This window comes from Haemaphysalis longicornis, unplaced genomic scaffold (assembly GCF_048455015.1).
Source record: "Haemaphysalis longicornis isolate Haplotype H1 unplaced genomic scaffold, Haemaphysalis longicornis Haplotype H1 scaffold_4, whole genome shotgun sequence".
In the NCBI taxonomy this organism is placed as follows: domain Eukaryota; kingdom Metazoa; phylum Arthropoda; class Arachnida; order Ixodida; family Ixodidae; genus Haemaphysalis; species Haemaphysalis longicornis.
In genome coordinates, this window is record NW_027526361.1 from 185,814,750 (window position 1) to 185,826,948 (window position 12,199).

The 12,199-nt window shown below is 46.1% G+C and overlaps 1 protein-coding gene across 4 annotated transcripts in view; it reads right to left on the reverse strand.

Moving 5' to 3' along the window:
- Nucleotides 1-1,107: 1,107 nt before the first annotated feature.
- LOC144179568 (replication protein A 70 kDa DNA-binding subunit-like) overlaps nucleotides 1,108-12,199 on the reverse strand; it is a 91,228-nt gene continuing 80,136 nt past the window's right edge. For all 4 annotated transcript variants that reach the window (XM_077707972.1, XM_077707974.1, XM_077707971.1 and 1 more), the window contains 2 exons: nucleotides 10,138-10,207; nucleotides 1,108-3,832 (listed from right to left, as the gene is read on the reverse strand). In XM_077707972.1, the coding sequence (XP_077564098.1) occupies nucleotides 3,669-3,832; nucleotides 10,138-10,207 (234 nt within the window). In that variant the 3' untranslated portion in view covers nucleotides 1,108-3,668. The remainder of the gene's footprint in view (nucleotides 3,833-10,137; nucleotides 10,208-12,199) is intronic.

Below are 12,199 nucleotides of genomic sequence, written 5' to 3' on the forward strand. Positions count from 1 at the left end.
TACTTTCCAAAAATATCACGAACTTGTAAAGTTCAGAAGATTATAGAAAACAAAAGAATAGGCAGCTGAGGGGCCCGCCACGCTGTCCGGGTGCTTCTACAGTGCAGTTCTCAATTTTAAAAGTACGTACCGATGCGGAGTGCGAACAGCGGGGACAAAACAAGACCGAAATGCGGAGGCGACAAAGGGGGATGCCCCACTCAGAAAATTTCGGGGCCCGTTATCCAAGTAAATAAGCGCGCAAAGCCGGCATCAGCCAGCGCGGCAGCCCACGTCATTTTGCTCCGAGGCAAAGGTGGTTTTACCAGCGACAGACCAAGACAGACGGGCACGGTGAAAAAGAACAATTGGAGCGCCGCCTGGGGAACGCTAACCAAACTGTCAACTATTTTGCATAGTTTCCGAGAAGCGGCGCTGGCCGGCGGACATGAAAGCACGCAGGAATGCTACGGAGCCGGGAAAGGTAGGAGAGAGTAACAGGAGAGTGGCTGTTTGGTCATTTGTCGCTCACGCGTTAGGCAATGTTTATACACGCGGCGCTGGTGGCGATGATGGGTGACGATGATGGGAGGACCGAAGGGAGCAACCTTCGGTCCTCCCCTTCCTAATAAACGAAGTTATCATCATCATCATCCTGAGACGCAGTTCGCGCCGCCGACGCAGAGGCTCATCATCGCTTCCGTCGAGAGACAACACGAATGAGTGCTGCCTCAGCGCACTGCAGCTGCGCCCAAATATCGCATTAGGGGGTATCGTAATCGCCAATCAATTTTTTTTTTCATTTTATGTTTGCCCCGCGTTTATTTGCGCTGTCCTTAAAAAATCCCGAATACCAGCCACTCCCGATCCAGTAATTCAGGTGCGCGCTACAAATATTTTTCTAGGAAGACTCTAGGAATATGCCTAGCTAGCACCTGCCTTAATAAAAAACGGATTGCTAGCACAAATGGAAGGTATGTACTAACTGTACCTTTAATGTATACCAATGTCTCTTACCTTAAATATCCTTTAAATAGTTCAGCAGCGCAGTGCTTTTGGGCGAGTTGGTACATATCGACGAGTCGACGCGCAGCACAGGATGAGGGACAAAAACACAGAAGACACACAGTGTACTAACTTCAAACTTTAATGAGAGAAATTCAACCACCACATATCTACCACACTTGTCAGCCAACGTGCCTAATTTTACGCAGCCACGATGTAGTTAATCATCGCAACACAAACAAAACCGCGTATAAATTAAACATTGTCACAAATCGATAAAAGTTTCAGAATACAAACACACCGATAAAAACCTCCACAGACAAAAAGTTCCGGAGGCACGCGAGAACAAGCAGGAGCGCATGCGCGAAAGACAGACACTCCGGACGAACAACTCGCAGGTTTGACCTTAAAAAAAATTCCCCGCATTTCCCCGAGGGGAAGAATGTGAAAGTGCGAATGCACGAGTTGAATTTGCGCGGTTCGGTAATGTTCGCGAAAGAGAGATCACACACACACACACAACTACAAAGAAAGAAAGATGCATTTATTCACAGACACCTATTTGTGTTGTCGTTGTACTTGATTGCTAGAGCGGATCTCAGCTTTGAAATTTCGTGTCAGTACTCCTTTAAGCGGGTGCATTAGCCCTTCTCACGCCCGATTCCTGGCCAATCCCCCACGTGGGTATGTGCCATGTCAGCGGCCAGGCAGCGCGCGCCCATCTCCCCCCGTTGCCAAGGAAGACGAGGAGCGCGCGCACCCGCAGCTGTTGCTATGCGGACGGCGGCGGACGCTTCAGGCTCGCTTAAGAAGTGCATTCGCACTTAAAAATTATCTCTTGTGCCACGAGGGCTACCGTCGGTTTCGAAACGCAAAGATCACCCAAAGCAGCAATGGCTTTCGCTTCCAAAATCTGGCGTATCAGCGGATGTCGGTGCTTCGCCAAAACAACCCATTTCTCAAAGAGGGAAGGAGAGCAGCCACACGTTTTGCAGTGTAAAGCAAGAAATCCCCCATTCTGATTACGAACATTGTAGCTACGCTCCTTTAGGCGTTCGTTCAGGAATGTGCCTGATTGCACTGCCCCACGTAAAACTTGCCGAAACGTAGCGGAATTTGATAAACAGCACGCTCTGGGCACTCAACAAATTTGTTTCTGTGCTTTGTCTTGCATGAGGGCTTCTCAGAGCTATTGGGCTTTGTCAATCGGCTGAGCTTTCCTAGCTTCGCGGGGGAAGAAAAAAACTACTTTTCTAATGGAGCGAGAAGCCATTCTTTTGAGTCTATGGGACAAGTGAGGCAGGTTTGCGATCACCGCCACCTTGCTTTTTTTCCGTCGGCAGTTCCGCATAAGCAGGCTCTTTCATGCATGACTTCCTGAGAATGCACTCAGCCACCGATACCATGACATGAGTTGGGTAGTCTGCTTCTGCCAAGCGGACCGTCTGCTTTGAAAAGCTTGGGTCCATTTCGTGCTCGCACGACTTCTCCAGGGCATTGGTAAAGCCCTCGTTCATGATACCTGTTTTAACGAGTTTCGAATGTGCAGAGTGTTAGGGAAGCAACGGCTTATTTGCCCTAGGTTCGCAGCTCCAGCAAATGCGATTTATTAATTATTTATTATTTTTAATTTATTTATTATTTTTAATTTTTATTGATACTGCTAGCCTGAACTCTGGAGGTTGTTGCGGGATTTGAGGATACATGAATAATAAGCGTACTCTTTTTGAATATTTCACAAAAGCAGAAACAAGGGTCAAGGTGAAAACAACAAAATCAGCCAAATAGACTACACTCATAAACACGTGGCAATTCAACGGATAGCAGTGATTATGCATTACATATAGAAACACTCGAAAGTTTCAGCAATACGGAGTTCAGAACACATATCAAGAAGAATTATTTAGCAAAAAGTTAGACTATTTAGATGCAAAATTATCAAGGGATGAACTAGTAACAATTTCATTAGGAAGAGAATTCCATTCTCTTACTACACATGAAAAATAAGAGTATTTAAAGGTTTCATTGTGGAACCTGTACTCTATAAGATGTTTGCCGTGTTTTGCTCTTCTATACCTGGAAACAGATGGAGTAATGAATTTCATACAAGGTATTTTTAGGCCACCATGGATTAGTTGAAACAAAAAATTTTAGGCGTAAAATTTTGGCGCGTTGACCTATTGTAGGTAGTTCAGCTCGTCTGAGTAATTCCGTGAGGGAGTCGTAGCGTTTGTATTTATTGTTTGTATTTATCGGCGTGCGAACAAAACAAATGCCGAAGAAACGGATTCCATTCCGGACAGGTAGCTCAAACGTAATTTCCAGAGGTGCTAGTTTTCTCTTCACCATAGCCAGAATTTCATCAACATCTGGTAAGAGCTCAGAAGCCGGGGACTCTAGGAGAAACAAGTAATCATCCACGTACCGAAATACCTTCCTCATCTTTGTGCAAGCGAGGGAGTTTGCTATGCTGGTATCCAGGTTAGCTAGGAAACAAATAACTGAGTACGGGTGCTATGCACGAGTCGATGCAGATCCCGTTTCTTTGTAAGTACAGCCTGCCTTCCCATTCAATGAAGGAGGACCTAAGGTAAAAACGCAGTAGTTCCAAAAAGCCTTCACACGAGTAACAGGCATCATTCTGGAAGGACACAGCACCAAAACTGTCAATAGCGTCTATACTGTCAAACGAGAGGTTGTCCGGTGCGATATGTAAAGCTCCGAGATTTTTTGACGTCAGGGGGGTCGCTGCACCCCCAGAACTTGTACCACAATGAGAGATCACTGGCGTCCAGAAGATCGGGATTCACCTCCAGAGATGTCCACTCACAGGTTCCAAGGTTTATATCTGAAATGAGTGCATGAAGTTATAGAGACTGTACTCTGTAATATACCACTTCAAATGAACGCATGCCCATTGAAAGAAAGAGTTTACAGGTATAGAAAAAAATGACCGCGTATCTGCTTCGCTTTGCTGCTAATGTCGTCGAAAGGAGGTAGTCCTCTACCGCCCGGGCACGTAACCGCCTCCCAGCCCCACGCTGCTCCCCCTATTTTGCTCCAGCGATGACAAATTCAGTGGAGGTTAGTCCATTATACATCCATTTTCCCCTGTTCGCCCATTTCACAAAAAATCTGTGAGCATAGCGCGTCTGTTTGTTTTAAGGTCTTTTTTGGGTTACTCAAACTCGAAAATTTGGGTGTGTATGCATACCTGTTTGTCTGTGTGTCTGCCTTCCGGCCAAAATTTAACAGTGTACTTGACTTGAACGAGAGGTTTATATAGGAAAAACTTCTGAATACCTTTAAATTTGAAAACACAAGTCATACTCGTCAAAAATGGTCAGCAAAAAAGAAAACATTAGTCGTATCTGGGGCTAAACATCAAAAGATAAGTAGTATTTGCAGCGTTATTTTAAATTAAAATACATGGTTGCTTGGTGTTGCGCTGCATATTGAAAAAACAAATTAGCAGTGGCTTAGCTCGGCTATGCCAGGACATACGTAGCGTGAGCTAGGTTCAGCTGGTTATTCTTAAGTTTCCGGGTTGTCTAGGATTAGCTGATTATCATGCTTACTGCTGCTGAAACGATTTCCAATCTAATCCAATTTAATCTAATCCAATCCAATCCAGTCGCGGCGGCGGCCACTCCGGTTCGCCAGGTGTGCGCCGTGAGACGTCACTGCTCCTCGCGCATGCGCAGCACGGCTCTCCAGGAGCCACGCGAAACTGCTCAACCTCGGCCAGTGTAGCTCACGCTACTAAAGCGTGAAAGCAATATTTTGACCAAAAATACAAAAAGCGCTTGCGCCCGCGGATTGTACCTCATGGCGGCACTCCAAGAAGTTCCCCCGTAACGAATGGTTACAGTAGACGGTGCGCGGCCAGTGGAGCGCGCAAACACTGAATCGACTGGAGCAAACACCCACCGTGTTTTTTGTGGAATGAGCGATACGGGAGAGGAAAAGCTTGTGAGCTAGTCGAGGGAGAGAACAGAGGCATTTACCCATCTTTTTGGCTGCAGGAGAATCTTCTTTCGACGACATTTGCAGCGAAGTAAGCAGACACGGTCGATTTCTCCCTTGTTTACCTTCGGCTTGGAGCAGCATGAGCTGTAATCTTTTTTAGCACTTGCGTTTATCTTGCTCCTCTTAGGCACTTTTAATGGTTAGTTTTCAATTGCCAAACCAATTAACTTCTACTCTAAGTACAAGAACACGAGTGCACCCGCTTAGGCACCTACATTGTACCTCGAATATGCCTGAGGTTTAGTTGTCGCTCAATAATGGTCACTTGTATGAGTCATTCCAACAGTTTTATGGATTGGAACGGTCTGTCCATATGTGCTTTATGTCCAAGCATTCCTTCAGTATTTTTGCTGTTATTTTGTGTGTTTAGGTAACCGAAGAAAAGCTGTCTTCATAAATTCCTCTCAACTTCAGAATCCCATAATATTACAGGCTGTCCGGCTCTTTGCGCCCATTTACAATATAAGCGACCAGGTACTTGAGTTCTGAATATTTAGTGGTTTTAACTATGCCCGAGTCAGCCTATGACAGCTCCGATGCCTAACTTCAAAGGCTCGTTTTTTTTTTTTTAAGTGGATATCGCATAACACTGAAATTTTTTCTTCCTAGATGTTACATGACAGTTACCATTACCGGTTTGCCTCTACTGGAAATGTTTGTGATGGGTAATTCCGCCCCCAACAACAAACCGCTCAACCGTTGTTACTGTGTGACGCTTCCGATTGTGTATCTCGGTGTGGCGGTTATCCGGGCGCGCCACGGCTGCCATACTGCAACCATACCTGGGCACCTCTGTTGCCTGCGCGGAACAGACAAAAGAAACAAAGTGCATCTGTGTTGCGTGTGAGTTGCGATGCTAACGTTCTGCGCCCAAAACTACGGCGGTGTGATTTGTGAAGAGCTGTTCGATAACGAACCGCGGAATGATCTTTTCTCGTCGATGAGTACTGATCATTCATTCACCATTCACCGCATCGCTTCGTATAGAGCTCGCTTAAAGGAGGAGGCTGCTACACGTAATGGCGCCGACAGGCAACGTTCTGCTTTCGTAATCAGAAGCGGATAAGCAGCTACTAGCACAGATGCGCATGCAGTTGCACCCACCCGATGCCAGCCACCCCACCCAGCTAATCCACTGCACCTGAGGGACGAAATCCCTCAAACAGCTTCGACGGTGGTTACAGGCGCGCAAGAGGCGCGGCGAGCACCGGTTCCTAACAGGCCCGTGGAGGGGACCATGAGCCAACAGAGCATAGAGGTCATCTTCAAATAAACCCGGTGAGTGAGGAAACCGTCCAGCCTACGGCCCCCACGCCAGGCACCCGCCAAGACCAAGCCAGCCGACGCCCATATCATTCTGCGTAGGAGTTCATGACAACGGCAGCAAAGGAAGCGTTGCGAATCGGTGGACTTCCTCAAAGGGATTTTAGCCTGTGGCGCAAGAAATGGGCTTGCGCCAATCGGCGACGTTCTATTTTTTGTAATGAGCTGCCCATCCTATGTTCGTCAGCTAGCTTATCAGACCTTCATTCGCCCGCAACTTGAATTCGCCGCATCCATCTGGTCCCCATACCAAAATTACCTAATCAACATGCTTGAAGCGATTCAAAATAGGGCAGTCCGATTAATCTCGCGAAATTGCGACTACCATAGCAGGATAACGGAAATTAAGCTCTGCCTTTCTCTTCAACTGTTGAGTACTCGGCGGGATATTTCCCTTCTATGCCTCTTCCATAAGTATGCTGACAGTAATGAACCATTCCCATTTCAACTCGATACACCTTCCGTTACATCTCGTAGGCTGCATAATAACTTAGGTTTCAAGCGATTATATGGGTCAACCGACGCCTTTAACTCATCCGCTCTTCCTCACGTCATCCGCTTGTGGAATGATCACTCGAATGACATCGCATATCAATCAGACCCCAAAAAATTCAGACAATTTCTCCACTCTTTCTTTCAGTCATAGAAACTTCGACTGGTTCTTTTTTACAAGTATTTGTGCCACCTCCTGTATCGCTCCAGTGTAATTATATCCATTCGTTTTTACTCCGTTTTCTCCCGCTTACAGATTAAGGCCTTGTGTCCGTTCGGTAAAACGGCACGCGCTCTTTGTTTTCTTTCTTTTTTCTTACCGCTTCACACTTTGTGACCGCCTGCATTTTTGTACTTTATAATGTCCTTATACACACAAGTAAGACTCTGTTATCGCGCTTTTTTATCCTGTGTTTTCAAAACAAGAACAATTTGCTTTCTGCGCTCTGCTATAGAATATTTTTTGGCTACGTGTGTACAAGGTGTTATTTACTAAGTTGTATAGCGCATATTTGTATTCCTTCCCACCAGCAAAGTTCGCATGTGCAACTTCAAATGACTTTTTTTGTACATTCTCTTCTTTTTCTCTTTAGTGACATATAACGTGTTATTTGTTGTTCCGTTCATTCAAAGTTCATTCAAAGTTTGATGTTCTCTTACAGTTCTGTCGGGACACTCACCCTTTGTTACCCCCCTTACACAATGCCCTGCAACAAGGGCCTGTAAGGTATTTTTAAATAAGTAAATAAATAAGGAAGCACATAAGAAGAACGCGCTCTCCCAAGTAAATTATTATTTGTTCGCAAGCTGGCTGGTCTGGTTGCTCGGCCCGCTGCACTCCTCCGGTCGTCGCTCTTCGCCCTTACCCGAAAGAACTAGAAAGCTTACGGCCAAGCCCCTACATCTCACGGTGTATCGCGGATCCCGAGTTGGCGCAATCGCAGTTACGATATACATAGGAAACTCTTCCGCTAGTTTGTGGGACAGGGGCGCTACTGGGCCCGTGACATGATGCAATACTGGGAATTGTGCATGCATACTTGGCATGGCTGGCGAACAAGCTAAAAGCGACCTGTCGCTGCAAAAAGCAGATAATTGTGATCACAACAATTTAAAGTTGTCTCATCTTACGCAAAGTGTACGCAGTACAGGGCTTTTGACGTTGCTACAACTTTATCAACGAAAACAAAAAATGTAGCCTTTGTTATTAATTTTATAGTCTTCAACTACGCTTTAGCGTCTTAGGCCTCCAGCGTCGTAAATGTAGGCACCATAAAGTTTTATATAAATGCAAATAATTTCATGCGAAGGCATGCGTAGCCTGCATCTGCGACAGGAAAACCAAAAATATTATTTTTATGACAGCCCAAAGGCGCTAACAGCAGAACACAGCAGTCCAATTGTCCCATAAAAGTGCAGGACTAATGGCGATGCATTGCTTTACTTCAGCAAGCGCGCTGCTCACATTCATGTTCAACGACCACTGTCGCTTGCTCGAGCGTGGCATAAGTGAAACAGGCATAAAAAACAATACTTGACAGCTGTGAGCACTGATTAAGAGCTGCAACATAATGCCGGACGCAATTTATTTATGACATAACAAAAACGAACACAAGTAGTAACGCATGAGAGACTGCAATTTACCAAGAAATTAACGTGCTCTTACGCAAGGACCTTTAGATACAACTCAAACATTTTTCTCGCAACACTGCCAAATACACTTCCACGCAATTGAAGAGCATTTTTCAAAAGGTCTTTAGCAGCCGCACAGATTTCTGATGAAAAACGTGTTTTAGAGAATGTCGGCAGTGTGAAGTTTAAGACGTAAGGAAACGAAGCTGCACAGGAATGTTCCGCCGTTGGCTCCTCAACATAAGAGTGATCTGATAGCAAGTGCGTGTTCGATGCTCAATCGCTGGGTTGAAAATACAGTTGGATGCGAGTATGCGTCTAGAGACGAGGATGCGACTGCACATGCTCGAAGAAATCTTCTTGGAGAGCACGCAGGACGTAGTCTAAGAATTACTGCGAACATTCTGGATACCCACCCAGTCCAAATTTTTTTTATTTAAAATTGGGCCTGTTGTCACTGAAAATAAGCGCTCCATTCCACTGCTACCATGTTATCAGGGAGTTGGTCGCCCATTCTGAACACCATACAGTTCCGAACAGCCAATGGTGCGGGGTAACATCAATGGCGATCTGAAACTGCTCTCTAAAGCGAAACTGCAGGCTAAATAGTCTTCACATCTGCGCCAATTTCGAAAACATACATTCTTGGGCATTCATATGCCTTCAGGCCCGTCCGCCAAAATAGGCATTTATAAGCACTACAAAAACACTATAAAAGCCCTCTTTAACCACTCATTCATGCACATATATCAAATTGCTGCGATAGGAGCGCAAGGAAGAAAATGGCATTTGTCTAAAATCCTATTTCTAGTGATTACAATGCCTTGTCATTGTGCTTCCAGCTTTTACATCGAAGCTGTATATGACTAGGATGCAGCAGATCGTATCCGCGGACGGACACCACAGAGAAGATCTGCTGGATCGTCTCCCTTGACATAGACCAAGAACGTAGACCAACGGAGAGCAATTTCATGGCGCAGAACAATATGGCGCTGGTTGTGCGCACAATCAGCCAGGCGTGGGCCAACGACGATTCACTGGCGAGGCAAAATGAAACGCATGATGGGCTTACTCGTCTAACCACCTGAACTATTATGCCACTCTGCTTGACCAACGGAGGAAGCTAAGGCGAGAGAATTAGCGTGCGACGGCAAGCTGCAGCCGTGACAGCAGGGCAAGTTCCGTGCAGAAACGAGTTTAACAAGCTGCGGTTTCGCACTGTGCAGTGTTTCATTTCCCTGAAACTGGTAATTATATACAGAAGTAGCCTGGATCAATCAGGCGCTCACAAGCAAAAGCTAATCCATCCCATGCTGCAGAAAGACGCCCGAGGCAACGCCCTTAACCCGGGATAAAAGGACAAGCCGCCAGAAGCGAACTCGATCCGCTGAAAATTTTCGGGACGAATAGTCTTTTCTCTCTCTTCGCAGCGCGATAATTTCCTGTACGTTATCATCTTTGCTAAGAGAAGACAGATACGTGGTATTACGGCTTTTAAGAAATAGAGTAAATAGGTGTGACAATTTCCATCCCTAATATTTTAACAGCGACTACCACTGCTTTGCCATATTAACGGACAACTATACAGCAGGAAACTCCAGCAAATCATGGGCATGCAGACGACCCCGGACTTGCATGCGTTATAAGTAGCGGGAGCAAACAATATCAGCCACAAACCATAGTAGTCACATATATATGCCAGTTGCACGGCCAAGACAGATCCCTCTTCGGCCTCAAATTCCTCTCCCTGCGAACAAAACACACAGAATATTAGTTCGCTTTGCACAAGTATAATAAAAGACCATGGTTAAAAACTTCTGGCCACGTATCAATGGTTTATTAAAAGCGTAAAAAAGAGACGTTTCAAGACGGTTTGTCAAAAGCTTAAAAAAGAGACGTGAACAATGCTTCGTACGGAAGCCGAAACGCATTTTTTACGCTTTTAATAAACCATTGGTCGGTGACCAGAAGTTTTTAACTATGAGCCTTTTACCCGACTAGACGAGATTTCGTCAAACCCTCGATTTTACAATAAACGACGTCTTGGCTCTATTAAAAATAATTATAATAAGTAAAATTACAACACCAGAAAGCGGCCTTGAGATTCAGCAGAGCATCTGTACTCTCTTGCAGATAAAACTCCATTCACCGACAGTCACTCAAATGCCGGCAGCTGCAAAACGTACAGCTGGTATACTAAAGTTCTACGCGAGGTGATCTGTCGGTATTTATTGAAAGATTTACGAAGAATCTGTTTTTCTATAGCCGCTGTATGCATGCATGCCCCTCCTGCGTTCCAAGGTAGGGTACCCAAGGTACCCAAGGTAGGGTATCCAAGGTAGAGTACCCAAGGTAGGGTATCCAAGGTAGGGTACACACAAATCGTGGCAGAGTGGGTTTCATAGTACCCTTCGTCCCATACCGCCCTCTCAAACTCCGCAGTAGCGATAGGTGCTCGCCCACGCCAGTGGGCCGCTGATGAAGAGAGCACAGGAACGTATCCAAACGACCTAACAGACAAGCAGCAAAAATCGCCATCATCGTTTCATTTCCCTTGAAGCAGCGGCAGCAACGAGCAGCCGCTCACCGCATTGAAGACAGGTAAAAACGACAGCATCTCCACTCCGTGGATGTTGGCGAGGGTGCGGAGTACGGGGACTCAAAATGACATCCAAGTTGCGCCCCGAGTGACATTCGATTTGCGCCCCGACCGTCATTCGAATTGATCCGTGAGTTGCACCTTTATTATTCCCTAACTGAAACTGCAACTCACGGCTCAAATCAAATTTCCCTGGATTTTCGCTTTCGCTTGATGGTGGTGTGCGTACGGATGGACGCGGGCGGACATTGGGAGGTCCTAAGGTACTCCGCACCGTTACAGGCGATGGAGTAAGCTGTCTGACTCCCGGGTACCAACTCACAGTCGTAGCCGAATGAGTAAGACGCGTGACACTAACTCTGTCTGGTCTACCAGACACAGGCTCGAATCCTGCCGGTGCTTGTGTGATTTTTTTGCGATTGTAGATGCTGTGCGCACGGACGCGGACGGACATCGTGCGGTCCTAGGGTACTCCGCACCTAAAAACATTTCTCAATCGATTAGACGGATCGCAAAACTAAGCGCCTGAAGCGGCAACGTCACAAAGATCGTCGAGCACGGGATGCGGAAGCAAGCCGTCTTAGTTGCTCAACTGTACATTAATCCTTTGGTATTTCCTCCCATCTCTGCCTCAGAGAGGCAGAGATAATTAGAAGGATCAGAATGGGGCAGGGTGCATATGGCAGACATTCTCAGATAATGAATAGCAGCCTACCATTGTCGCTCAAGAAGAAAGTGTATGACAGCTCCATCTTACCGGTACTCACCAACGGGGCAGAATCTTGGAGGCTCACTAAGAGGGTTCAACTTAAATTGAGAACGACCCAGCGGGCAATGGAGCGGAAAATGATAGGTGTAACATTAAGGGACAAGAAGAGAGCGGAGTGGGTCAGGGAGCAAACGGGTGTTAAAGACATATTAGTAGAAATTAAGAAGAAGAAATGGACGTGGGCAGGGCATGTAATGCGAAGGCAAGATAACCGCTGGTCATTAAGAGTAACAGAGTGGATCCCTAGAGAAGGCAAGCGTTGCAGGGGGCGGCAGAAAGTTAGATGGGCAGATGAGATCAAGAAGTTTGCGGGGATAAATTGGTCACAGTTGGCACAGGAACGAGGCAATTGGAGAATAATGGGAGAGGCC